Below are 25,820 nucleotides of genomic sequence, written 5' to 3' on the forward strand. Positions count from 1 at the left end.
ACTTTGGGCCTTGGTCCTTACCTCCTGCCTCTGTGGGAAGATTTCCTGTCCTGGTCTCCCCGGTGGCATGGCTCAGGACCACCAAGACTCAGAGGCAACCTGTGGTCGGTCAGCGGGCGAGTGCAAGGGGTGCATCAGCTAAGGGGGAGCGTTCACCGCAGCACTGCTGGGCTGGAGATGATGGCCGGGTGGACAAGCCACTCGAGGACCCTGCAGCTGTCCGCCTTCACCCAGGAACAGGCTTGTGTCAGATTCACCCACGGGGTCCCAGAGCCCCCATCCCAGGTCCCCACCAACCCAAGAACTTTCAAAACTAGGAGAAGAATAAGGGGGGAAAGTTCTATGAGCATGTGACAGGCAGTACGGGCGTTCCTGTGCACAGGGGCTGCGTGATCTCGCACGAGGGATCCGAGCAGCCAAGCTCACAGCAGAGTGGGGTGGCGGCAGGGGACTGGGGCCGTGTGGGTCACAGGCACAACTTCAGTTGTAAGAGGAACAAGTCCTGGGACCGCAAGTATAGCCTGGCGGCTGATGAGCAGCACCACGCAGTTCCCTTGGACCGTGCAGAGCCGATTCCTGGTGTGCCCTCCTCTCCCAGTCCGGCGGTCACCTGTGAGGTGCCGGCACGCTGATTGGTGGTGTCACTACAGTGTCTGTGTGTGTATCCAGTCACCTCATCGCACACCTTGAGAAGGTACAGTTGCTTTCCTGTCCTGGGGGTCCAGTCCAGGGCCTTCATGTGCCCGGCGAGTGCCCTCCACTGAGCCGCCCAGCCTGACACAGTTTGCCCTTGTCCGTCATTCCCCACCCAGCTGGGGTGAGGCTCAAGGGCAGCAGTAGGGGAGGTCAGCTTCCCCTTCGCCTGCCCAGGGGTCCACTCTGTTAGCTCCAGGGACCCTGCCACCTCCTCAGCCGTCCCTCCAAACAGTAAAATATGGTTTCTGTGCCTAAACAGTGTCAGAGGTGACCACTTCTCTGTGCGGTCCCCAACTTCTCCTGGAATCACGCAGGAGCCTCCTAACAGTCTCAGTGAATTTGTCCTTCTCTTCCAAGTGTCCCCCGTCACCTGAGGGATCACCCCCCCATGCCTACATGCAAACATGTGTGATCCTATCTGTCCCTAGAGCCCCTGGTGGCCCCCGTCTGCCCTTGGGAGGAGGCCTAGGCCTTGCTGAGGTCTCGCTGCCCTGGGTGATCTGCTCTCCGCGCATGGTCACACTCCTCCTGCCTGTGGTGACCTCCGGGTGGTGGCTGCGTGAGTCCCCTCTCATCTCCACAGGATCACGAACACACTGTTCTTTCATGTGCCCACAGAACTAGCTCCGGATACGTTCCTTCCTCACTCTTCCGCTAGTTTTGAAAGTTCACGGGTGGCGGGACCTGGGATGGGGGGCTCTGGAGCTCAGGGACCCGCGGGCTTCAGAGGTGAGTCTGACACAAGCCCGTTCCTGGGTGAAGGCGGAGAGCTTCGGGGTCCTTAATTCCCCGAAAGAGCTGTGTCTCTCACCCCTGTTCTGTGACTTTTCAGGATGCTGTGACCCGACAGGGGGCAGCCCCCAGCCCACGACTTGGGCACCCAGCCTGGTGTCCCGCCAGCAGGAGTGGGGGCAGCTCCACTTCCACACAGGGCCAGGGCTGGGGAGGGCCGGCGGGTCAAGGCCAGGCAGGCGCAGGGCCAGGTCCTGTGACGGCTGAGTTGTGGCCCCTCCCCACCCCAGTGTGGCCCCCCAGGTTCCTTGGAAAAGTGATTAAGGTGAATGAGGCTGCTGAAGAGGCCTGCTGCTCTGTGCTCATGTCCTTAAGAGATCAGGACACCGAGGGACCAACTTGGGAGGACACTCCTTGGGAGGAGCCAGCCCTGCCTGACCTTGACTTTGGACTCTGGTCCTCAGAGCTGAGAGCTAAGGTGTTGCTGACCAGCCACCTCCCTGCCTGGACCACCCAACAGACAGTTCTGAGATGCTGTTCGTCATGGACATTGTCGGCATTCGGGTTGAATTTTAATTTTATTTGAATATCATCTAGCTTGGCAACAGAGGTTTTTGGTGCTCTTCCTCCTCACCCTTCATTTTCTGCTGGGATGTAGAGTATGTTCAGGATTTCAAAATGCGTCACGCAACTGTGGCAATTGGGCTCACCCTGTGAGTTTGGGGAGAGATTTTGGTGGGACTGGAGGGGACCCAGGCCTTGGTGGTTGGACCCACATGTAAGCCTCGGGACATAAAACTTGTACCTTATTTTCCCAAGAGTCTCTCCCTGCGGTAAATTAGGATATGAGACATCCGAGTCTCACAAACTCCCTCCAACTAGTCCCTCTCAGCTCGGGATGAAGTTGGTGTGGGGAGACTGCAGTTTGGTAAGAATTTAGAAATTCTTGGACCTTAGAACACCTGGTCAACAGGGACGGAGGAGCAGAGATTCAGAATGGGGACCTGGGAGTGAGGAGAGCGGGTCCCAGCCCCATCTCCATGGTACAGAGAATAGCATCGTGGCCGCCGGGGTAGTGTGACGCTGGAGCTCCGGCTGGGCTGTCTGTCAGCCCGGACTGGACATCTCCTGATATTCCACAGGAAACTCAGATTTAAAAATTCACTGGGTCCTCTCGAGGTGCCAGAACATCTCCCTGAGGAGAGCTCCGGGTGGTCTAGGGGGCGTCCAGCGTCTCCGCCCCACTGCCTGCCTCCCCTGGGATGCCTCGCCAAACCCTGTGCAGTCACCTCCTTGATGCCCAATTCCCGCGATGACCTGTCCTCTGGGGGACAGGCAGAGCTCACATGGCTTGAGGCCCACCAGCCACCTTCAGTGCCACTCGTGGGCACTGTCCCTCGGCCCCTCTTCCAGGAGCTCTGCGTTCTCGGCCTCCGGCCTTCCCAGCTGCAGCCCTCCTCCTGCCCAGCCAGTCTTCAGCCAGGAGCCACGCCAGAGCCACCAGCACCAGGAACGCCAGGCCCATCCGAAGGAGGTTCTGGGCTGTGTGGTCCCAGCGGGTGGGGTCTGGGGGAGAACAGCAGGGGCTGCTGGAGCACTGCAGCAGTGCAGGCCCCTGCCTCCCTCCCTCCCTCCTCCAGGGCGTGGCCATGCCCCTCTGTCCTCCTCCTCCTCCTCCTCCTCCTCCTCCAGGGCGTAGCTGTACCCCTCCCTCCTCCTCCTCCTCCTCCTCCTCCAGGGCGTGGCCGTGCCCCTCCCTCCCTCCTCCTCCAGGGCGTGGCCGTGCCCCTCCCTCCCTCCTCCTCCAGGGCGTGGCCGTGCCCCTCCCTCCCTCCTCCTCCAGGGCGTGGCCATGCCCCTCTGTCCTCCTCCTCCTCCAGGGCGTGCCTGTGCCCCTCCCTCCCTCCTCCTTTAGTGCGTGGCCGTGCCCCTCCCTCCTCCTCCTCCAGGGCGTGGCCGTGCCCCTCCCTCCTCCAGGGCGTGGCCGTGCCCCTCCCTCCTCCTCCTCCTCCTCCTCCAGGGCGTGGCCGTGCCCCTCCCTCCTCCTCCTCCAGGGCGTGGCCGTGCCCCTCTGTCCTCCTCCTCCTCCTCCAGGGCGTGGCCGTGCCCCTCCCTCCCTCCTCCTTTAGGGCGTGGCCGTGCCCCTCCCTCCCTCCTCCTCCAGGGCGTGGCCATGACCCTCTGTCCTCCTCCTCCAGGGCGTGGCCGTGCCCCTCCCTCCTCCTCCTCCTCCAGGGCGTGGCCATGACCCTCTGTCCTCCTCCTCCTCCAGGGCGTGGCCGTGCCCCTCCCTCCCTCCCTCCTCCTCCTCCTCCTCCAGGGCGTGGCCATGACCCTCTGTCCTCCTCCTCCAGGGCGTGGCCGTGCCCCTCCCTCCTCCTCCTCCTCCAGGGCGTGGCCATGACCCTCTGTCCTCCTCCTCCTCCAGGGCGTGGCCGTGCCCCTCCCTCCCTCCCTCCTCCTCCTCCTCCTCCAGGGCGTGGCCATGACCCTCTGTCCTCCTCCTCCTCCAGGGCGTGGCCGTGCCCCTCCCTCCTCCTCCTCCTCCAGGGCGTGGCCATGACCCTCTGTCCTCCTCCTCCTCCAGGGCGTGGCCGTGCCCCTCCCTCCTCCTCCTCCTCCAGGGCGTGGCCGTGCCCCTCCCTCCCTCCTCCCCCAGGGCGTGGCCATGACCCTCTGTCCTCCTCCTCCAGGGCGTGGCCGTGCCCCTCCCTCCCTCCTCCTCCAGGGCGTGGCCGTGCCCCTCCCTCCTCCTCCTCCTCCTCCAGGGCGTGCCTGTGCCCCTCCCTCCCTCCTCCTTTAGGGCGTGGCTGTGCCCCCCCTTTGATCACCTTTCTGGGACCCCGACTCTGTGGTCACCAGGTAGGGGTCGCAGGAATCTGTAGGTGACAGGCAAGGGGAGGCGTGAGGTTGGCTGCCTGGCTGTGCAGGTCCTTTGCTTCCCAGGCCCCTCCCTGCTGGAGGCCCAGTGGCTTCATCTGGCAGGTGGAGCAGAGGAGGACGGACACCCCTGGCCGAGTTGGCCTCCTGGTGAAGGCAATGTCACCTCCCCGCACACAGGCAGGTGCCAACCCACCCTTTCCGCCCCTGGCGCCTCCTTAGGTCCCTCCCAATCCTGACCCCATTGCACTTCCTCCATCACCCTGGCCACCTTCCAGCCCAGAGCTGCGGTCATCCCCTCTCCCTCCACAGAGCTCGAGACCCTCTCCCTCCACTCTTGGGGCATTTCCTCAAAGGCCTCCCTCTGTGGGGACCCTCTGGGCGGTCCTACTCCATCTCGCCACGCCCCCCCCCCCAGTGGCTTTTAACTGGGCCTCTGGCACGCCCTCTTCTCCTCCTGGGGTGATCAGGAATTCCTTATCCATCCTGACTCCCTTCAAGGGATCCCTGGGCCAGGGCTACCCAGGCAAGGCTGTTTGTCCCGGGCTCGCACAGTGTGCTCAGTGGATACCCCGACATGTGCCAGGTGCAGAAGCCTTCGACCTCCCCTTTGCTCAGAAGTGCCGCCACATACCCGGGGAATCTGCGGGGTCTGTGGGTGCAAGACTGCTGTTCTCCGCACCTCCTGGAGAGGGAAGGTGAAAGGTGAGGGGTCTTCCCCTCTGCAGTCCCGGTCATTGACCAGCTGGGTCGCTGAGATATGGAGGTCCCGTGCACATCGCCCCGTTTCTACCTGCGGTTCCCTAGGCTCCAGAAGAGAGGGGAGGTTGGGTGTCCTCACCTGTCACCAGGAGCATCACGGGATTGCTGGGGAAGGACCACGCGTGGTTGTTGTAGGAGCCAAAGCATCTGTAGGTCCCCTGGTGGGCCACGGTCACTGGGCCCACAGGGAACTCTGCCTGGGTGCTGCCGTGGCTACGCTGTGTGCGGCTGGACCTCCCTTCTTTGAGCAGAAAGAAAGTGCTGGTTGCTGTCGCTAGGTGGCAAAAGAAGGTCACGCTGTCCCCCAGGGCCACCTCAGGTCCGGGCTGAACAGAGAGGGTGGGTGTGTCATACATTCCTGGGAGAAAAGGTGGCTGGTGGGAGGACAGCACGCTGGCCCTGCTCCCCACCTCCTGTCTCGCAGTCCACTCTCGGGAATCTGTCCCCTTCCCCTGTCCCAGATCTGCCCTGGTCACGGCCATGTCCTACCAAGCACTCCTTCCAGACCAAGGCTCTCAGTGCCCAGCTTCCAGGACTGAGTGGGAATGTCTCTGGGAGTGGCCCTCGGCCTGAGCTCCTTGGGGCTGAGGGTAGGATCGGCAGCATGATGCCAAACCACAGTCCCCTCCAGAGCCACCACCGCAGAGACCCAGGGACGGGACACTCTGTGGTGTTTCAAAACACGTTACTTTCCCACCGTGGACAGACGCGCACAGTGTGACCTTTCCACCTGAGCCACCTCCATGGATAGTTAGAGCCACTGGTTGCTCACCGCCCAGGCAGTGCTCACCGCTACCGCCTGTCACCACCAGGTCCTGCTAGGAGTGGGTGAGTCACCTGTCACCACCAGGTCCTGCTAGGAGTGGGTGAGTCACCTGTCACCACCAGATTCTGCTAGGAGTGGGTGAGTCACCTGTCACCACCAGGTCCTGCTAGGAGTGGGTCGGTCACCTGTCACCACCAGGTCCTGCTAGGAGTGGGTGAGTCGCCTGTCACCACCAGGTCCTGCTAGGAGTGGGTGAGTTACCTGTCACCACCAGGTCCTGCTAGGAGTGGGTGAGTTGCCTGTCACCACCAGGTCCTGCTAGGAGTGGGTGAGTCGCCTGTCACCACCAGGTCCTGCTAGGAGTGGGTGAGTTACCTGTCACCACCAGGTCCTGCTAGAGTGGGTGAGTCGCCTGTCACCACCAGATCCTGCTAGGAGTGGGTGAGTCGCCTGTCACCACCAGGTCCTGCTAGGAGTGGGTGGGTTACCTGTCACCACCAGGTCCAGGGGGCTGCTGGGCTCGGACCAGAGCTCCCCTCTGCGATAGCAGCAGTGGTATTGCCCTGCTGTGCTGGAGGTCATGGTCGGGATGAGGAACTTGACTTTGTCCACGCGTCCAGGTGGTTTCGGTCTCTTCAGGGCAGCAACCCCTCCCTCAAAATGCAGCCGGTACTCCTCAGCCTCCCGGGTGCCCCAGCACCACAGGGTCACCGACTGTCCCTTTGGAACCATGAAGCTGGGCCTGGCCTGGATGACGGGTCTCGAGAGGACCTCTGGAAGGGAAGCGAGGCTGTGGTGCAGGGGAGCCTCCAGCCTGCCCCCGCTCCCGCCCACCTGCTGGCCCCAGCCCTCCCAGCACCGCTGAGCCTGCCTCCCCAGTGTTCTCAGGTGGACGGCTGAACCTCTGGGCGACTCTGGGCCTTGGGGGAGGACTCACCACTCTGGATGCTGGTCCTCAGGCTCAGGTGCAGCCCTGGAACGCAGGGAGTATGAGGACAGTGCCCACCACACCTGGCCTGGGGCCCTTCCACCAGAGACTCACCCAGGCACAGCAGGGCCACCGGTGTGGGTGGCATGGCACGATTCTGCAGGCCAATGCGGGGCAGCCAGACGGGGACTGAGCCGGCAGTCCAGGGACAGGCACAGGATGTGGTAGGTGTGGCCAGCGCCCGTGCCCCGGGACTTCCACACCGAGGTTTTACCAGATGTTCACAGCTTTCCCTCCCCCGCTGGGCCTGGGCCTGGTTTTCTTTTTCTCTATTTTCTTCCCCAAAGTGTCTAGACAATTTTGAAAGTGAGGTGTTCTGCCCTTGGGTTCCCCCGATGTGTCCTGGGAGACGCCCCCTTCTCCAGCCTGTGCCCTTTGTCTAATTTACCACCCTCTTCATTACAGGGGGAATGCTCACGGGGCGCTCCACTCCAGGAGCTCCGGTCAGTGAACGTGGTCATGGACCACGGTCTGGTCAAATGCAGACCATGGGAAAGTCCATGCAGAGGTTTTGGGTGAGGGTGCTGCCTAGATGTAGCCACCTCTGGGGTGTCGGGGACGGGTCAGGGAGTTTCACACCCCGCCCAAGCTCAGGGTGGCCTGGGTGCTGTCTGTGGGTGGAGGGAGGGAGCTTCCCCAGACCCAGACGTGGTGCTCCTGGGTCCCCAGGGGTTCCCGCGCTGGCCAGCCTGGGAGAAGGGAAGGCAGGTTCCCCTGTTCCCCTCCTGAGTGTCCCATGGCCTGTGGGGACAACAGCCTGTGTCTCTGCTGTTTAAGGAGCCTTTTGTCCCCACGAAGGCAACTCGAGACTGGCTCTGTCTTCTTTGGGCCAACGCTGTGTTAACTCACACCATGAGCGGCTGCAGCTGGGCGTGCAGGCCTGAGGTGCTGGGTCTCCTGCCACCATCGCCGTTGGGCCATGGCAATGACCAGCACAGGGGACAGGACCCTCCCCAGGTGGAAGAGGTGTCTGCCCTGGCCCACCAGGTCCTGAAGAGGCCGCGTGCTCAGCCTGGGTCACCCCCGTAGGGTCGGCTTCTGGAAGGTGGAGCAGGAAGCCAGGCAGGGCTCACGTTCAAGGACCAGGCGGAGTCCATCTGTGGATGTGAAGGGCCCTGGGGGACAGGAGCAGAGTGTGCGTCCAGGATATGGGATCTTGTGCCACCTGGCAGGGCTTCTCTCCCTCTGCTCCAGTGACGTCGGGGTGGACGGTCCCTGGGCTCCGCCCTGCTGCCTGGCTCCCGACGCACCCGGCTCTGTGGTGAGGGTACCGTTTTCCCTGATTCCCAGAGTGGCCAGGGCCTCTGAGGCTGTGGCTGAACCTATGGGTCTGGGGTCCTACACTGCTTACGAGTGGTCTTCCTCTTCTCGTGCCTGTTTTGTTATTGTCACATGATACACAACCGCGGGACTCGCTGTGCTCTCCACACACGTAACTGAACTGGCTGCATCTCATGCCCCGGATCTCGCCTGCCCCCTGGTCCCCTGCCCCGGCTCCCCTGCCCTTCCTCTACTGGTCTCCCTTCTGTTTTCCTGAGGCCCCCTCCCCACGTTTTTCTCTCCATCTCCCACACACGAGAGAAAACTCAGGACCCCCGACCTTCTTTCTGAGCCTGGCTCAGTTCACTTAGCGTACGTTTCTGGTGGGTTTTGTCGTCAGCCAATAGGTAGTTTGGCGTCTTCCTTTTGAGTTTGGGTCCCTTTGAGTCCCTCCTCGCCTTTCAAGGCCTGGGTTGGGTTGGAGTGGTGGAGTGGGCGCCCCGTGGATCCCTGATTCAGGGAGAAGCGTCAGTTTGGGTTTTCACAGGTGGGTTTTGCACCAGCCCTGCTGGCTCCAGGGTCCCCTGTGGTGAAGGAAGCCCTTCCCGAGGTGCAGCCCCCTCGGAGCTTCTCCTCCGCAGCAGCGGCTGCTGTTTAAGGTGCTGAAGCCACGTCCCCAGGCCTTAGAGATGACGGGCACCTGTGTTATCAGTTTCATCAGAAAGGTTCTGCGCTCAGCTTTCTGTTCTAGGGTGATTTTTGTCCCTGGAGAGTAGACATTTCTTCATTCTTTCTAACTCTGCGTCCCATCCGGGCACGGAGCGTCTGCCCAGGCCAGGGTCACGGTCAGCTAGCTTCAGCCGCTGTGGGAACCTCATCAGGCCTCGGGAGCCTCTCAGAGGGCGGATGGAGACTGCGAGGTCAGCACCTGGGACGCAGGTTGCCCCTGGCGTCCTCATGGCAGTGTCCTCCCGGGTTCATCACTAGGGTACCCCTGCCGCCCTGGCCCCCTTGGGTCCTGCCTGGAGGTGTCTAGGATGGATCCTGTCGCCTCGGCCCCTGCTCCGCTTAGTTTGCAGAGGTCCTCGGACCCCAAGGGTCCTCTGGTTACACAGACCGGTCCTTCCCGATGCCTAACCCTGATGCCTGTGCGCCCCGGACGCGGTCTTCTCCCCATCTCCCCGTAGCTCACAGCAGATCCACCCCACGCTCCTCTTCCTGAAGGTCTACTCTGATCTCCTTTCCACCTGAGCTCTGGTGTCACCTTGGGGACGCGGCTCCCCAGGTGGCTGCTGTCCCTCCCTCTCCCTTCCTCCTATCAGCGATTTGGGGGTGTGGGGTGGATTCCCCCAGTTCAGAGCCCCGACCCTCTATTCTGATCAAGACCCTGCCCAGGGCAGCTTCAGAGAGCGGCCCAGCCTGCCCCTCCTTGCCTGATACAAACAGAAACAGAGCCTCTTACCAGATACGTTTATGTTCACTTTTTTTTCTTTTAATGGAGATGATACAAAAAGCCTATTTCGTAGTCGGTCGCAGGAGGAGGAAAGAACCACCACTGTTGCATTCCTCCAGGCTCCTCATCTGGGACCCCTCTGTCTGGCCATGGGTGCCCAGGTTTGTCCTCACTGGACCCCTCCCCTGTGGTCACAGCCCGGAGCCCCCTGTGCAGCCAGAGTCCTGCCAGCTCTTGTCAGGCCGGCTCTTCCCCCTTCCTCTGGAGCTCCCCAGTGCTGACCTGGTGCTGGAGGACCCTCCTGGGGGGAGCTGGCTCCAGCACCGGGCAGAGACCTGGGCAGAGCTGCCCCGGGGCGGCTTGTGCTCACCAGACCTGAAAGACACCTCCTGCCGTCCAGCCCCGCTCTGAGCAGCTTCCAGTGGTGACCTTGAGTCCTCATGGCAACCCAGAGAGGTTGGCCACGTTATTCTGCACTTCACAAATAAGGAACTGAGGCACTAAAAGGTGAGCCCATGGGGAGGTGTACCCGGCTACTGAGAGGTGTCCGGGGACCTCGGGATCCAGATGGTGCCTGCAGATGGGGCAGGAGGTGAACCCGGCTACTGAGAGGCCTCTGGGGACCTGGGATCCAGACGGTGCCTGCAGATGGGGCACGTGGGAGGTGTTCCTGGCTACTGAGAGGCCTCTGGGGACCTGGGATCCAGACGGTGTCTGCAGATGGGGCACGTGGGAGGTGTTCCTGGCTACTGAGAGGCGTCTGGGGACCTGGGATCCAGACGGTGCCTGCAGATGGGGCACGTGGGAGGTGTTCCTGGCTACTGAGAGGCGTCTGGGGACCTGGGATCCAGATGGTGCCTGCAGATGGGGCACGTGGGAGGTGTTCCTGGCTACTGAGAGGCGTCTGGGGACCTGGGATCCAGACGGTGCCTGCAGATGGGGCAGGAGGTGTTCCTGGCTACTGAGAGGCGTCTGGGGACCTGGGATCCAGACGGTGCCTGCAGATGGGGCAGGAGGTGTTCCTGGCTACTGAGAGGCGTCTGGGGACCTGGGATCCAGACGGTACCTCCAGATGGGAAGCATCTTCCCAGGACGCCGGGTGCTGAGGTGGAACGAACCCTCCCCTCCCCTCTGAGCGCCTCTCTGGGTCTTGCTGGGTCTCTGTATCTACTTAGTTCAGTTCCAGGTTCTACCTCAGAGCACACCTGTACCCTAGGGAGGTCCAGAAGCAGGCTGCAAGGGACGGATTTCACGTCCCGAGTGACCACTTCAATCACAACTGACGCAGGAGGTGGCTTTGGTGATTTCATTTTTCATTTTCTGTTCATTTCTGCCTTTTGTCTTTTCTAGTGCATTATGACCCCACACACTAGTGGGCTTCATGGTGACAGGTTGGTACGTACAGCATGATTTGGTCCTATTCATTAACCACGTCCCCTGTCCCTTCTACCCTGCTGTTGTGGTTTAGAGGTGAGGTGTCCCCAGAAGTTCGTGTGAGAGACGAAGTGGGAAGGTTTAGGGGGGATGATTGGGTGTGGGAGCCTTGACCCATCAGGGCATTAACCGACTGCGGGTGGGTGGGGAGTGGCTGGAGGAGGGGCCGCGGGGGCCGCTGGGGTTGACATTCTGTCCTTGGTGACCAGAGCTCTGTCTCTGCTTGCTGACTGTCATGTCCTGAGCAATTTTCCTCCAGCAAAAAAGCTGACTAAAATAACTGCTCTCCCTTCTATTTTAGTGAGCTCCCCTCTCTCCCTTTTTAAAACTTTCTCTGACTTCCACATATGAGAGAAAACGCAGGACCCTTGACCTTCTTTTGATTTAACACGATGGTCTCTAGTTCCATCCATTATCCTGCAGATTTCCACAGTTTTGTTCTTGATGGGTGAACACAGCTCCGTGTGTGTAGACCACATCCTCTTTATCCCGACACCTAGGCTGGCTCCGAGTCTGGTGGCTGTGAGCTGTGAACACGGCGTGTGTGACTCGCTGTAGGTAGACGGCGGCCCGTCCTCAGGGTAGATACCGAGCAGTGGTCCAGCTGTCACATGGGGGCTCCGCGCCCCATCCTTTGGGGTCCCTCAGCTGATGTCCGTAGTGACTGCACTAATATTCAGCCCCACCAACCGTGTGACAGGGTCCCTTTCCCTACCTTGGTCACTGGCATTTTATTTTGTTTCATTTTTCAGGACTCAGGATTGAACCCAGGGCTGCTCTGCCCTGAGCTGCATCCCCAGCCTTTTAGAATACTTGATTTTGAGACAGGGTCTCACTAAGTCGTGCAAGCTGCCCTGGAACTTGGGATCCTCCTGCCTCAGCCTCCCAGTGGCTGGGATTACGGTGCCTGGCCTTGGTGTTTTTACAAATGTGACTTTAATGGGGAGGACATCCACTTGCATTGCACTCTGCCCGTCCACAGTGCGGAGCGTGATGGCTGCACCGTGTGTCCAGAGCCACAGAGCCGCAGCCACGTCTACGTTAGGGTGTTGCCGGCTGCAGTGGGTCCCCCATGTCAGAGCCCCAGGTAGCCACGGGTCTCCCTTTTTCTTGTAGACCACAACGTGCTCTTAACAACTGTGAAATACGCAGAAATATACATAAGATTTGCCATATACTCACTTTTAAAATTTAAATTAAGTTTATTTTAAACAGGTACACTCAGGACACGAAGTTGTGTGCATTCTGGGGTAACGTGTCCGTGTGCGAGCTGTCTCCTCACGCACTTGCCAATTCTTTATGGTAGAAACTTTCGAAGCCTGTTCTTCCAGTTTCTGAGGTTCCGAGCTGATGCTGAGCGTGGCCCAGGGGGGCTTGGAGTCTCACCTGCTATGAGGCGGATGCCCAGGACTTTTTCCTCTTGCCAACTGAAGCTCTGTACCCCAACAGGGAGTGGTTTAACATGACTGAGGGCCGGGCGTGGTGAATGCTTGACTATGGAGCTCAATCGTTATCATCACTTTCCCGGTTTCTTTTGATGGACAGAAATGTTAAAACTTTAACACTGAGTGTAAATGTTACACATGGACCTGTGATCCCAGAGGCTCAGGAAGCCGAGGCAGGAGGATTGTGAGTTCAAGGCCAGCCTCAGCAACTGAGCAAGGCTCTGAACAACTTAGTGAGAACCTGTTTCAAAATAAAAAATGAAAAGGGCTTGGAATGTGGCTCAATCCTTAATCCTTAATTTTTGTGGCCAGAGCTCTTGTACCCTCGGCAATTTTCAAACACAAGATACATTGTGGTCAAGGGCAGCGAGATCCTGACGGCCAACAGTTCTCTGAAGCTTTTTCCTCCTGAGCCAGTGAAGTTGGTGTCCTGGACGGGCGTCCGGTGCCTGCACTGGACAGCCTCCCGGGTCGTGCGCTGAGTGAGTTCACAGGGGAGCGGGAGCCACATACTGTCTCTCAGTGCTTGGCTGGCCTGCCTGACGCCCTCCCCGGGCTCACCCACGCAGCGGGGAAGGACAGGATAGCCCCCCGTTCATCGGCTCTGTCCCCATGAGTGTGCCCCTGTCCTGCAGGACGCATCCCTGGACAGAGGCCTGGACGACTCCCTGCCGGGCTGCCCGGGGGTGCTGATGTCCCAGTCTCTCTTTCCTCTGTCTCCTCCCTGTTGCGTCTGTGCGGGGGACGGGAGCTGCCGCGGGGCCGGGGGTCCACACTCCGCTGCAGACAAGTCCCAGCACCCCGTGGGCTCCGGAGAGACGCCATCCCTAAGGGGTGAGCTCGGGTCTCCAACAAGAAGCGGGTGGTGTCCACGTCTGTGGAGCCCCAGCAGCGGCCACGGGAGACACTGCGTGGTGGACGACGGTCATCCAGATCTCGGCCTGTGTGACATTCGTGGCTGTGTTTGTGCAGGGAGCTGCCTTGTGATGGACGCTGCAGGTCGAGAGGCCGCAGTGGCCTGGTGACGCCAGCCCTGGGGCCACGTGGAAGGTGCGTGGCTGTATCAGTTTCCACTGGGTCTAGCACCAGCTCCCAGGATAGAGTTCTGAGCGCAGTGGGACGACCCTGCTGCCTCTCCGGCGCTGTGTCCTGCAGATTGTCACTGTGGCTGAGACGCCCCACAGTTCACCATGGGATGAAGAACCCGCTCAGTCGGCCTGCTCGGCCAGCGCCGGGTGGCCAGCCTGCCCAGGCCTGGGCATGTGTCTGTTGGTCTTTTCTCCATCCCACGCCCCCCCGTCTGCTGCCTCCTTATTAGGACCGCGGCTGCTGAGAGCAGAGACGAGAGCCGTCCCACTGTGTGGTGACCGAAGGACCCAGAGTCCCACCACCCGAGCTTCAGGCAGGCCTGGCTGCAGTGGGGGCGGAGTCCCCACCCGGGTCTTGTTGAGGTGACCCGGGGCCCAGTACAGCCTCCCCCAGGAGTGGGGAGTCCTGGGGGCCCTGGGCCCAGCTGTCTCGATGGCTGGGACGGGGCTGAGACACAGCCCTGGGGGCTGCAGAGGTGAGAGCCTGCAGCGAGAGCCTGGGCAGATCCAGGGGCAGGACCTGTAGGACTGAGGACATCCAGGCCTGCGTGGGCCCCGGCCAAGGGCCAGCCACCATCAGGAAGGAGCCGCGGGGCGCAGTTGGGCAGAGCTGGTGCTGGGGCAGGGAGCCTGGCAGCGGCCCCTCAGCGAGTCTGCAAGTCTCTAAAACAGTTGGCCCCTTACCTGTCACCACCAGCTCCAGGGCTGGGCTCCCTCTGACCAGGGTACATTTCCTGTACTGGCACCGGTGGCGCCCGGCAGAGCTCATGTTCACGCGGGGAGGGGGACCTCGGCTCCCACCGGGTGCAGGGTGTTCCCCGGCAGCCGGGCCTCACGCTCCCGTTCCTGGCCACCACGGAAAGTCCCCTGCAGGACCCAGAGCCCGTGACTGTGCCCACAAATACCTGCGGGCGTCCTTCTTGCAATCCCTGTGGCCGTCCCCACGTGTGGTGGACAGGAGGACCACAGGGCAATTCTGTGCCCGGCTCTTCAAGGCACTGAACCCCTGCCTGGCCAGGCCTTGTTTCTTATTGAGGTGAATCTCACGTGACGTGAAGTCAGCCCCTTCAAAGGGCACCACTCGGGGCACTGGGCCCTCTCCCTGCGCTGCGGCCACCTCTGTGTCCCGTTCCTCTCCGTCCTCCCAGGGCCCCGCCTGCCCACTGAGCTGTCACCCGCACTGCCCTGCTACCCCTGACCTCAGGGACGTTGCTGCTGGCATCTGCTTCCTGGTGTCCCTGTCACAGCAATCCTGTGACGCACTCTGCAGTGTGTGCGGACGCCCAGGGGCTGGTCAGCTCAGGACGGAGGAGCAGGCCTGGAGGGGACACCCACTCGGCCCCACTCTGCCCTGCGCCAGGGATGGCTCCCTGTGCAGTGGGGGCCTCGGGACCGAGGATGATGTCCCCGCGGGAACCGCTCAGGCGGGGTGCTGAGGAAGGTTCCGGGAGCCTCCTGGCCTTGGTGCCTCTGTGCTGACCGCCCTGGACCAAGAGGGTTGGGGTCTTGGTGCGGTCTTCTCAGCTTCCACCTGCTGGCCGCCTTTGTCCAGGCGAGCTGTCCAGCAGCGTGGCCACCTGGTGCTCCGCGAAGGATGGGGGGCACCAGCTGCACAGGGAGGGGGTCCAGTGGCTGCTGAGGACACCCCCCCACGCTCGGGGAAGCTCCCGGGGTCCTAATGTTGGAGTCTCTCCCACCAACACACGCGTCCTTGTCATTCGGAATGACGGAGGACGCTCCACACCTCTGCGACGCTCCTGGGCGAGCCGCGCCTGAGCTGGGGACAGACGGAGATGTCTGGAGAGGTTTCTGGGCGTCACAGCTGGGTGGTGGGACCCCTGGCCTCCAGTGACAGAGGCCGGGAGGCTGCTGAGCGCCACGACAAAGCCCCAGAGCCGAGGCCTTCTGCTCCCAGCGGCTGTGCCAGGCGGGCGCTGGAATAGGGCTTGGTGCTGGGAGGAGGGAGGTGCCACCTCCCAGGAGGCCAGAGCCTGCCAGGGCCGTGTCTCTCTCATGGTGGATGTCACAGAGCTGGCACGTGGAACCGGGGTCACCATGGGGTCGGAGGAGGCCGGTGGCGGGGACCAAGAACTCGAGGTGGAGCACCTGTTCAGTGTCCCACACGGGGGACCGGGTCGCGGCTCGCAGCCCAGCACGCATCCCAGGACGGGCTTGATGGGGGGGCTCGAGGTCTCCAGGCCCAAGGAGAAGCCGTCCCCTGGCCAAACCAGCGCGTCACAGGCACACACAGGGAGAGGGACTCAGCGTGGAGATGGGCGTGTGCATGGTTTAGAGGTGTCTAGGGACGTGTGACCACCACACGTGTGTACGTACATCAGATGGCCACACTGCACCCGACTGACTCTGCACAATTAAAGTCCTACAAGTGTACGGTGGGGCTCGGCAAGGGCTGGGGCCGGGACCTCACGGAGAGGACGCGGAGAGGGAGCACATGGACACTGTGGGGGACTGCGAATCAGCACAGCCACCGTGAAGTCCCACGAGGCTCCTCAAGGCACCAGGCATGGAGCCGCCTGTGACCCAGCGAGACCACTCCTCGAATTTACCCTCAAGAGGGAAAATCCTCACACTGAGAGAGACGCTCACGCCCAGGTGTACAGCCACACAACCCCATCAGGAGAGGGAGGAGGGGAGGGAGGAGGGAGGAGAGGAGGGAGGAGGGAGGAGAGGAGGGAGGAGGGAGGAGGGGAGGGAGGAGGGAGGAGGGGAGGGAGGAGGGAGGAGATAGAAGGGAGGAGGGGAGGGAGGAGGAAGGGGGAAGAGGGGAGGAGGGGAGGGATGAGGGGAGGGAGGAGGGGAGGGGGAGGAGGGGAGGGAGGAGGGGAGGGGGAGGAGGGGAGGGGAGGGAGGAGGAGAGGGAGGAGGGAGGGGGAGGAGAGAGGAGGGGAGGAGGGAGAGGAGGGGGGAGGAGGGAGGAGGGGAGGGAGGAGGTGAGCAGGGGAGGGGGGAGGGAGGAGGAGAGGAGGGGAGGGAGGAGGGGAGCAGGGGAGGGAGGAGGGAGGAGGGGAGGGAGGAGGGGAGCAGGGGAGGGAGGAGGGAGGAGGGGAGGGAGGAGGGAGGAGGGGAGGGAGGAGGGAGGAGGGAGGGAGGGGAGGGAGGAGGGAGTAGGGGAGGGAGGAGGGAGTAGGTGAGCAGGGAGGGAGGAGGTGAGCAGGGGAGGGGAGAGGGGGAGGAGAGGAGGGGAGGGTGGAGGGAGTAGGGGAGCAGGGGAGGGAGGAGGGGAGGAGGGAAGCAGGGGAGGAGGGAAGCAGGGGAAGGAGGAGGGGAGAAGGGGAAGGAGGAGGGAGGAGATAGAAGGGAGGAGGGGAGGGAGGAGGAAGGGGGAAGAGGGGAGGAGGGGAGGGATGAGGGGAGGAGGGGGAGGGACAGGGAGGAGGGGGGAGAGAGGAGGGGATCAGGGGGGAGGAAGGGGGAGGGAGGAGGGGAGCAGGGAAGGGAGGAGGGGAGCAGGGGAGGTGAGGGTAAGGGGGAGGGGAGGAGGGGAGAGAGAAGGGGAGCAGGGGGAGAAAGGAGCAGGGAGGAGGGGAGGAGAGGATGGAGGAGAGGAGGAAGGGGGAAGGAGGGGGAGGGGGGAGGGGAGGAGGGGAGGTGGGGAGGAGAGGAGGGAGCAGGGGAGGGAGGAGAGGGAGAGGAGGGGAGGAGGGAAAGGAACAGGGGAGGAGAGGAGGGAGGAGAGAGGGAGAAGAGGAGGAGAGGGAGAGAGGAGGAAAGGAGAGGAGGAGGGAGGAGGAGAGCAAGGGAGGAGGGAGGGAGGAGGGGAGGAGGCCTTGGAAAGCTCCGGGCTCTGGGGACCAGCCTTCACAGTGGCCTGAGTGCCCTGTGGCTTCTAGAAGGAACAGACACTTGCAAGCGCTCTGCTGCAGGAGGATGTGGAGTGGCCAGCCTGCCCTTGGGGTGCAGCTGGCGGGGTTCCTCTCACTGCAGAAGGGCGGAGGGAAGAGCTCCCCTCAGTGCCACGCCAGCCCCAGGCACGGGGACACAGCCCCGTGCTCAGTCACTCCCCCAAGTCCCCCCCCCATGGTGACCACTTACCACATGGGTTTGGAGGGACCTTAAATATTAAGACCCCACATGTCCTGCCTGTGTCCACTGCTACATCTAGGCCTAGTTCTGTGTAGAGAAAGAGCCCCACAGAAGGTGACACTGCAGGGGACCCCTCCAGGCTGCTCGTCACCCATGCTCAGGACAGCAGCCACACCCGGCAGGGGAGGTGACCCTGGAGCAGCTCACTGCCACATCAGGTGGGCTCATGTCCTCACCCAGGGGTGGCATGGCCGCCTGACCCCTCCACTGAGGGGCAGCCGGGGTCCCTTTAAGTTAGCAGGACATTCTGGGTCCTCACACAGGAACTGAGGGCTGTCCCACCCATGCTCAGCCCTGGAAGGGGACGTGCTGCCACCTCCTGGTGGACCTGCTCTGTGCATCAGGACCCCCAGGTGGCTGCAGGTCACCCAGCAGCACCCAGCCAGGCCTCCCAGCTGCTCACAGAGGGACGCTCAGCCACAGGGTGGTAACTGTCTGGGGAGAGGGCGTCCCCAGGGCTGGGCCTGATGCCCTGCATTCCTGCACCCCAGCTCCCCTCAGCCTCATGCAGGGGTCACTCCACGCACAGCTCACTGCACACATGAGGCCCCTGCATGCCCAGGGTCACAGCTCCCGTGCCGTCACATGTACACAGGGTCCCCGCACACAGCTGGTGGCACAGGGCACCTGTCACGTGGTCCAGCTGGCCCCTCACCTGCTGGTCTTGCCCTGCCCTTGGTCCCTGGGGAGTGGGAAGGGGCTCTCTAGGCCTCGTCCAGCCTCAGCCTCAGTCACAGGCCTGGGCCTGGAGGGTGGGCTCTGGGTGTCTGTGTCCTCCCTCCCAGGGTGGCCCTAAGCTACCTCTGTGTGGTGGTTTGGAGAGGGACTTCCTGGTGTCCTCCCCCACCCAGGGGACAGACCTGTAGTGCTGCTGTCTGGGACAGAGGACAGTTCCCTGTGACAGCTCTGCCTGCCTGTCTCTTTGTAGGTGGGCTTCTACCTCATGGCATTTGACCCATAGGATCCCCACTGCTGTCACCCTGGGACCGTGTCCCCAGGCTGACTCCCCAGTGTCAGGCCGTGTCTCCTGCTGTTTACCAGCCTACACCAGCACCTCCCTTGGTGACCAGGCCAGCTGCTCTTGACACTGAGGAGCTGGGACTGCACAGATGTCTTTTCTCCCCTCACGAGGCTGCTGCTTGACTCCCGGTGTCCCCTGAGGTTGGAGTCACAGTTTTATTGCATCAAATAATTGGGAATCAGTTATCACGACCTCTAAGGGAAGGAAGCAAAGGTGCCCAGAGCTGCAGAGGCCATCCTGGCTGGCCACAGCGGGCTCCTCCTGCCTCATGACGGTCCCACCCACTGGATCCTGGCCTGTGATCCAGAAGGACACACTGGCACAGTGAAGGTGACTGAGGGGACCATACACCCCACGGGAATGTGGAAAGGCACAAATTGGGACACTGTTGTTTCACAGAACAGTCGACCCACACCATCTGGCTGTCCCTCCAACACCAGGTGGCAATGCCACAATGCCCAGCCATCATGTCTCTGGGGAACCAAAAGTGGCACCTGGAGACGATGCAGGGACTGTGGGGCCACAGGGGTGCCACTTGTCAGGGAGAACTCTTCTTGAGAATCTGGCATCTTTTGCTTTGGTTCAGTTAATCCAAATCCATGTTCAGAGAGAGAGAGAATCAATAGTTGATATCAGGACGTGGCCATTCATATTTAATAGTGTATCACAGGAACCTGGTGAGAGAATGAGGGCCCAAATAATGTGGGGGTCCTGGGCTGTGGGTGCACCCAGGGTCCTGGGTGAGAGGAGGAGGGGACTAGGAGGGTCTACCACCATCTCCTGGAGGAGGACCCCACGCCTCAGTCCAGACGTTTCCCTTGGAAGCCACGTCCACCCAGCATCCAGCCAACCCTCCTGATGCACACCCGACTTCCTCCCGACTCCCGGGAGCATCAGGTGTGTTTCCCCAGCTCCGTTTTGCAGGGAGATCACTGCTCCCTCCATGTCCACCTCCTGCCTGCATCTTGGGTCCCTCTCTGGCTGTGCCAAGTCACAAACAGCAGGATCCCGAGGACTAGCAGGACCAAGCCAGCCAGGCCCATGCGGATGACGTTCTCCACGGTGTGGTCCCTGTGGGGTGAGGCTGCAATGGGGACCAAGGGGTCACGGAGGTCAGTGCAGACCCAGGTCACCCCAGGGACCCCTCAGGTCCACAGATTGCCCACCTATCTTGATGGGACTGACCCCTGAGCACGGCCCATAACCCAGTGCCCCTTACTCACCAGTGCTGGGGTCTGACAGGTTGTGGGAGGGGCTGGTGGCACCAGCTACTTCTAAGAAACAGGAAAACAGCAGGGGGTTGAAGGGTTCAGAGAGCTGAGCCAGCACCCCGGGGTCTGCTCACTGCCTCCACCGCCCATGGCCACTAGGTGGTCCACCCCCGGGTGACAGACACACATGCAGCTTAAATGTGTATGTTCCCAAATGACATGTGCTTCTACAGAGTGTAGATGTGTAAATATTGGTGTATGAGTAGATTCCTAGGTTTGTACATGAAATGAGAACAATGTGACTTAGAAACCCATAAATAAACCTTCCATTAATAAATAAGAAGATAAGCACAAGAAACAAAACCAACAATCAATAATGGGGACAGCATCAAATCACAGAGGTTCATATCAAAGGGAACAGGAGCGAGAAGAGGAGCCTGCAGCGTGGAACAAAGTCTTACCTGAGCTCCTCTCCTGGGCCTCGATGTCCAGAGTACACAAGGAACTCAAAAGATTAAAGCAGAAATGCAAATAGATGGGCCAAGTAACAAAGAGACACTAGGAGGGGAAGAACTGCCAATGGGCAAAAACCTATGAATGAAATATGCAACTTCTCTAGAAACCAGAAAGATCAGAGTCAAGGCTACATTCAGATTCCAACTCAGTCCCTAATGAAGGGCAAGGATGAAGAATTCAATGTCAGTAAGTGCTTGTGAGGAGGAGGGTGAAGGGGCACCCCCACACTGGGGTGGGCTGAAAATCAGGTAAACCGCTCTGGACAGCATGTGGAGACCCTTCAAAGACTAGAGAAGAACCACCACGGACCAAGCCAAGGATGGCCCAGCCCAGGTGCCCACCCATAGATGAAGGGACATAGAAAATGGGGCACCATATACCAGGGAGTTGCACTCAGCCACAGAGAAGAATGGAATCCTGTCATTCGCTGGAGAATGGGAGGAATGAAGAAGGTCATGGGAAATGAACCAGGCCAGACTCGGAAAGTCAAGGGCTGGATGTCTCCTCGCACATGTGGAAGGTAGAGCAGAGTAAGGGGAAGAGGGAGGGAGGTTAAAAATCATAATCACCTTCTCATAAAAATAGGAGGGAGATGGGTTAATTTGAGGAGTGGGATTGGTGGAGGGAGGAGGAAGAGCAAAGGGAGGGCAGGGATGACCCAGACCACACTTTGCTATGGACCCATGTGAATGGAACAGGTGGACTTCACTTCCATGGGTTTCTATAGAGGAATAATTTCAAAGATCTAAAGGAATAGAAGAATGAGCACCAGAGAGAAGAAGGGATCGCAGGAGGGAGGGGAGGGACGTGGAGCATGGGAGACTGACGTGGAGCAAGTGTGTTCCCTGCTGTCATAGGATGACCTCACCATGAACCCAGTGTCCTGTGTCATGGTGTGATACCAACAAAGACGTGAATTAATAGGAGCTAACATTAATATCCCCCAATTAGCTTTTTGTGTCTATTGTCACTATTTTAGAAGATGTGAAGCAACCAAGAACCTACTCATAAATTATTAAAGCAGAAAAAAATTTTAGAGTAGTCATGATGTAGAAAATGATAGGAGAAAACTTCACACTCTCTGAGTGAGTGAAGAGACCTGAGTTTTAAGTGTCTTGAATAGGGGACAATATGAAGAACCAGGTACTGATGTCTGACCCCCTGTGTCTGTGAATAAAGAAGCTGCAGCTGGTGCCCAGAGGAGAGGGAAGGAAGAAAACAGGGTGAGACAGGAACCCTCCAAGGCACAGGGCCAACAGGAGGTGGGCGACGGGAGCCAAGGAAGACCACAGAACCGTGAGGCAGGACCAAGGTGTAAGGTCAGGCCTCAGCATCCCTGGGACCAGGGGTTGAATGGGTGGAACCTCCATTTAAAAACAGGGAGGGCCGGGTGGATGACACAAGGCCCAATGCATGCTGCAGAGGGGACACTCGCCTCACCTGAAGTCACAGAGCGGGACAGCCAGGGGATGGCAGAGCTACCCCTGCCAACACGAGCCCCAGGCAGCAGGGATTGTCACCTCAGGGTGAGGAAAACTCACCACAGGTAAGAAGGGCAGAAAGACATGTGAGGCCACTAGGATGACCAGGGAGTCTCCTCAACGAGAAGATAGAGCTGTGGACACCCACCCAACACCGGAGCACCCTACGCTGTGAAGCAACCGTTAGCAGAGCCGGGGGAGACCCTGATGTGACAAGAGGAGGGTGTCCAGCCCTGTTCTTCAGGGGACTGATCATCCCGGCAGAAAGCCAGCCAGCAAACAAGGGTTTAAACGGAGATCTTGGCAGACGGGCCCCACAGCATTGTACCCAGAAAGCTGTAAACAGAAGGCACAATGTGTATCAAGTCACTCCCTGTCCAAGAAATAATGTTGTCCCCATGGACAGGTTCCATGTAATCCTTAGAAAAATATGAATGACATTCTTCCCAGAATCAGAAAAAAATGATAGAGTTCTGGGGAGACCTAAAATGTGTCTGAAGAGCTAAACAATCGTGAGCAAGAAGTGCCCAGCCAGGCCATTACGCCACCTGATCCAAAATACAGGGCAAAGACTTCCCAGGCACAGCCACAGGGCACTGGCTCAGCCAGACACAGCCCTGGGGACCCAGCGGGGGGCAGAGACAAGTGCACACCCCTCCCCCACGTGTTTGCACAAAGCTGAGCACATGGGAGAGGACAATCCCTGAGCCACTGTGTGGAGGACTGAGCACCCACTCGAAGGAGGAGGAACCTTGACCCTGGTCTTCACCATCTACAAAACCAACCCCAAATCTAAATAAGGTCAATATTAATATTATTAAATCTAAAGTCGGACTCTGGCAGCACTAGAGGGAAACACAGAGGAGATGGCTCAGGACGTTGCAGTGGGAGGGACTTTTGGATAAGAGCCCAAAGCAGAGGCCACACAAGCAAAAACAGTGTCCAACTGAAAGGTTCCTGCTCAGCAAAGGTCCTCAGGGGGCAGAGAGGGACGGCAGAATGGAGGGGAGCAGTTGTCCCTGTGCATCTGACAATGTTTCGCAGCACAAAACCAAGGAATCCAGTTAGAGAACAGGCAAAGACCTGAGCAGACAGTTCTCAGAAGGAGACACCTCTGTGGCCACCAGGTTCATGAAGAGCACGAGGTTGGTCACTGTGCATCGTCCACTAGAGGGAAACACCCACCAGAGCCGTCCTGAGGCCATCCTCTCTGAGGGGTGAATCCCGCTGGCCGACCCTCCCTAGGGCCCCTCCCTCCCATCCCACCCAGAGCTGTCCTGGGCAGGGCCCTGGGGAATCCTTGAGCTCACAGAGGATGGGGTCAGGGTCACTCACCTGAGACCACCAGGTCCAGGGGGACACTGGGCCGTGACAGCAGGTAGGGGAATGAGCTGTGAGAGCCATAGCACCTGTAGGTCCCCCCGAGGGCTGGGGTCACAGCTCTCATGGAGAACTCTGCCTGGTACCATGGGGCTCGGTACTCTGCTCTCAGACGCAGGGGGGGGTCAGCTGCCCCCTCCTTGCACAGGAGGAAAGTGTCCATCTTGATACGTGATTGACACAGCAGGGTCACGTTCTCCCCTGAGGACACTGTGGGACCAGGCTGCACTGAGAGGGAGGGTGTGACAGGGAGCTGTCCTAGAGAGAAAGGAGGGTGACGGTGGCCCCAGCTTGTTCTGAGCTGAGACCTCCCCAGGGCCTCTCTCTGAGGACCCTGTGCTCTCTGTCTGTCTCATTGTCTCTGATTCTTCCTGTCCCTGTGTCCCCTGTCTCTGTCCTCTCTGCCCCTCCCTGTCTCTCTCCCTCCTGAGACCCCACCTCACCCTGGCCATCACCTCCTGGGGCTCCCCAACAGGGCTGTGCAGGGTCTGGGTCCCTGACTGCACCCTCTGGGCTCCTCACCTGAGACCAGGATGTCCAGGGGGTCACTGGGGGCTGACCACTCAGAGGAGAGGCTGTGTCCACCGTAGCACCTGTACCGACCCCCGTGGGAGCTGCTCACAGGGCCCAGCAGGAAGTCACCCTGAGAGAGCCCAGCCTGGGGCTGCTGGGCAGGGCGCTGGGGGAGGCCCTGTGCCCCCTCCTTGGACAGAGTGAATCTGTCATAGGTGACGTCAGAGTGACACTGGAGGGTCATGTTCTCTCCAGGGGCCAGGACAGGACCCTGCTGGGTCAGGAGGGCGGGCTTCTTGGACACCCCTGGAGGAAGAGGAGCCTGGGCTGAGGGCTGGATCCTGCCAACCCCCTGCCTCCCCCGGTTCTGCCCGCAGGTCACCCTGTCACACCTGGGTCTCTGGCCCAGGAGTCCCAGGTTCTAGGCTCTTATCTGGGACACTTCTGGGTTCAAATTCCAGGAATACATCATTTGCCTCAAAAACTGAATAGAACAAGAAAGAATATTCCTCACCTGAGACCAGGAGCTCCAGGGGGTCACTGGGCACTGACCACACCTGGGGTTTGCTCCTGTAATAGCCGTAGCATGTGAATGTCCACCTGTGGCTGGGGGTCACAGGGCCCACTGGGAACAGGGCCTGGACCTGCCCACTGGGTTTTTGCTGTGAGTCCAGGGTCCAGGTGAGGTGGTGTCCTCCTTCCTTGGTGAGAACAAACCTGTCATATCCCTGCCCTGAGCCACACTGGAGGGTCACGTTCCCTCCTGAGGTCACCACAGGGCTGGGCAGGGCTGAGAGCCTGGGTTTGCTGTAGGATCCTGGGAGAGAAGGAGGCAGGTGTTCATGGCTCCCTCCTCCCACACCACCCCAGCTGGGCTGTGAGAGGGACCCCTGGGAGCAGACCCCCTCCCTGAGGGCAGAGCCTGGGGCTGGGACCCCTGAGTGTCCCCTCACCTGTCACCACCAGCTCCAGGGGGTCACTGGGCTCTGACCACCCAGCAGGGCTGAGATAGTAACATTGATATCTCCCTGCATGGTGGTCAGTCATGGACGGGATGGGGAACCTGGCCTTGTTCCTGGGCCCCAGTGGGCTCTGTCTGTCCCAGGGTTCTGAGATTCTCTCTTTATACAGATGGAACTCCTGGGCCTCCAGGGGCCCCTCACACCAGATGGTCACTGGCCTTCCCCAGGCGATCACAGAGCCTGGCTCAGCCCACAGGGTGGGCTTGGGGAGGGTCCCTGCAAGGGAATCAGAGGCTGGGTCCCAGCACAGCCCCTCAAATCCCAGCCCTCAGCCCAGCCCCCTCCAGGCTCCCCAGCCTCAGCCCCCAACTCTGTTCTCCACCCACTGTCCAGGGGGGCTCCTGGTCTCCAGGAGGAGGACCTGGACAGCTGGGGACACTCACCTGCCTGCCCTTGGGTCCCGGGGCCCAGACTCAGCCCTGGAAGAGAGTTCCTGTGAGAGGGAGCCCCTGAGGCCTGAGCAGGCCCTGTCCCCCCACAGCCTCCTGGGCCCTGGGTCTCCTGGTGGCCAGGGCCTGGCTGTGGGCTGAGTCCCCCCAGAACAGGGTGTCCCCTCCCTCCTTCACATCTCACCCAGGCAGAGCAGGGCCGTGAGGGTGGGGGTCATGGTGTGTCCTCCCCGTGGTCCCAGGGTCCAGATGGAGGAGGTCACAGAGCCTGGAGGACAGACACACACAGGGTGTGGCCACTTGGAGATAGGGTTCTGCCTGTCATAGGGCTGTCACATCAGCTGCCCACAGGAAGGGGAACTGCCCTCCCAGAGCCTGGCTCTTGTCCCCAGGACTGGGTGGGGTGGGCCTGGGCTCCCTGCAGGCGGCTCAGACAGCAGTGCTGCCCTCTCACCCCTTCTGCTGTCGCCTGACCTGTCCTCGTCCCTCCAGGGCCAGGACCCAGCAGCAAACTCCCTGGTGCCCTCCTGAGCCGGCCCCTTCCAGGTGAGGGTGACCCGGGGCTGGTCCTCTTCCCAGGGCCTCCCCGGGGCTCCCTCAGCCCGTCCTGGGCACAGGGTTCTGGTCCTTGCTGGCCAGTCGTCTCCCAGCCCTGGAGGTGCTCTGGGAAGGTGCAGGT

General features: G+C 60.6%; 1 protein-coding gene across 1 annotated transcript; it reads right to left on the reverse strand.

Moving 5' to 3' along the window:
* Positions 1 to 2,344: 2,344 nt before the first annotated feature.
* Positions 2,345 to 25,405, reverse strand: LOC143388190 (leukocyte immunoglobulin-like receptor subfamily A member 6). The gene is made up of 15 exons (XM_077105879.1): positions 25,326 to 25,405; positions 25,136 to 25,171; positions 24,684 to 24,968; positions 24,245 to 24,547; positions 23,740 to 24,036; positions 23,173 to 23,475; positions 19,853 to 19,903; positions 19,563 to 19,713; positions 15,036 to 15,112; positions 6,879 to 6,953; positions 6,325 to 6,609; positions 5,150 to 5,428; positions 4,943 to 4,993; positions 4,260 to 4,307; positions 2,345 to 2,994 (listed from the first exon to the last, which is right to left on the reverse strand). The coding sequence occupies exons 1-15, from the start codon at positions 25,357 to 25,359 to the stop codon at positions 2,771 to 2,773; spliced, it is 2,499 nt and encodes an 832-aa protein (XP_076961994.1). The 5' UTR covers positions 25,360 to 25,405; the 3' UTR covers positions 2,345 to 2,770.
* Positions 25,406 to 25,820: the final 415 nt, after the last annotated feature.

This window comes from Callospermophilus lateralis, chromosome 18 (assembly GCF_048772815.1).
Source record: "Callospermophilus lateralis isolate mCalLat2 chromosome 18, mCalLat2.hap1, whole genome shotgun sequence".
Lineage (NCBI taxonomy): Eukaryota > Metazoa > Chordata > Mammalia > Rodentia > Sciuridae > Callospermophilus > Callospermophilus lateralis.

Excerpts from the sequence above, each read along its gene's own strand:
- LOC143388190 (XM_077105879.1), bottom strand. The coding sequence starts at position 25,359 with ATGACCCCCACCCTCACGGCCCTGCTCTGCCTGG. Across the intron at positions 24,969-25,135 it reads CGGGACCCAAGGGCAGGCAG|GGACCCTCCCCAAGCCCACC; the intron begins GTGAGTGTCCCC and ends ATTCCCTTGCAG. Across the intron at positions 6,610-6,878 it reads GGTGGCCCTGCTGTGCCTGG|AGGTCCTCTCGAGACCCGTC; the intron begins GTGAGTCTCTGG and ends CTTCCCTTCCAG.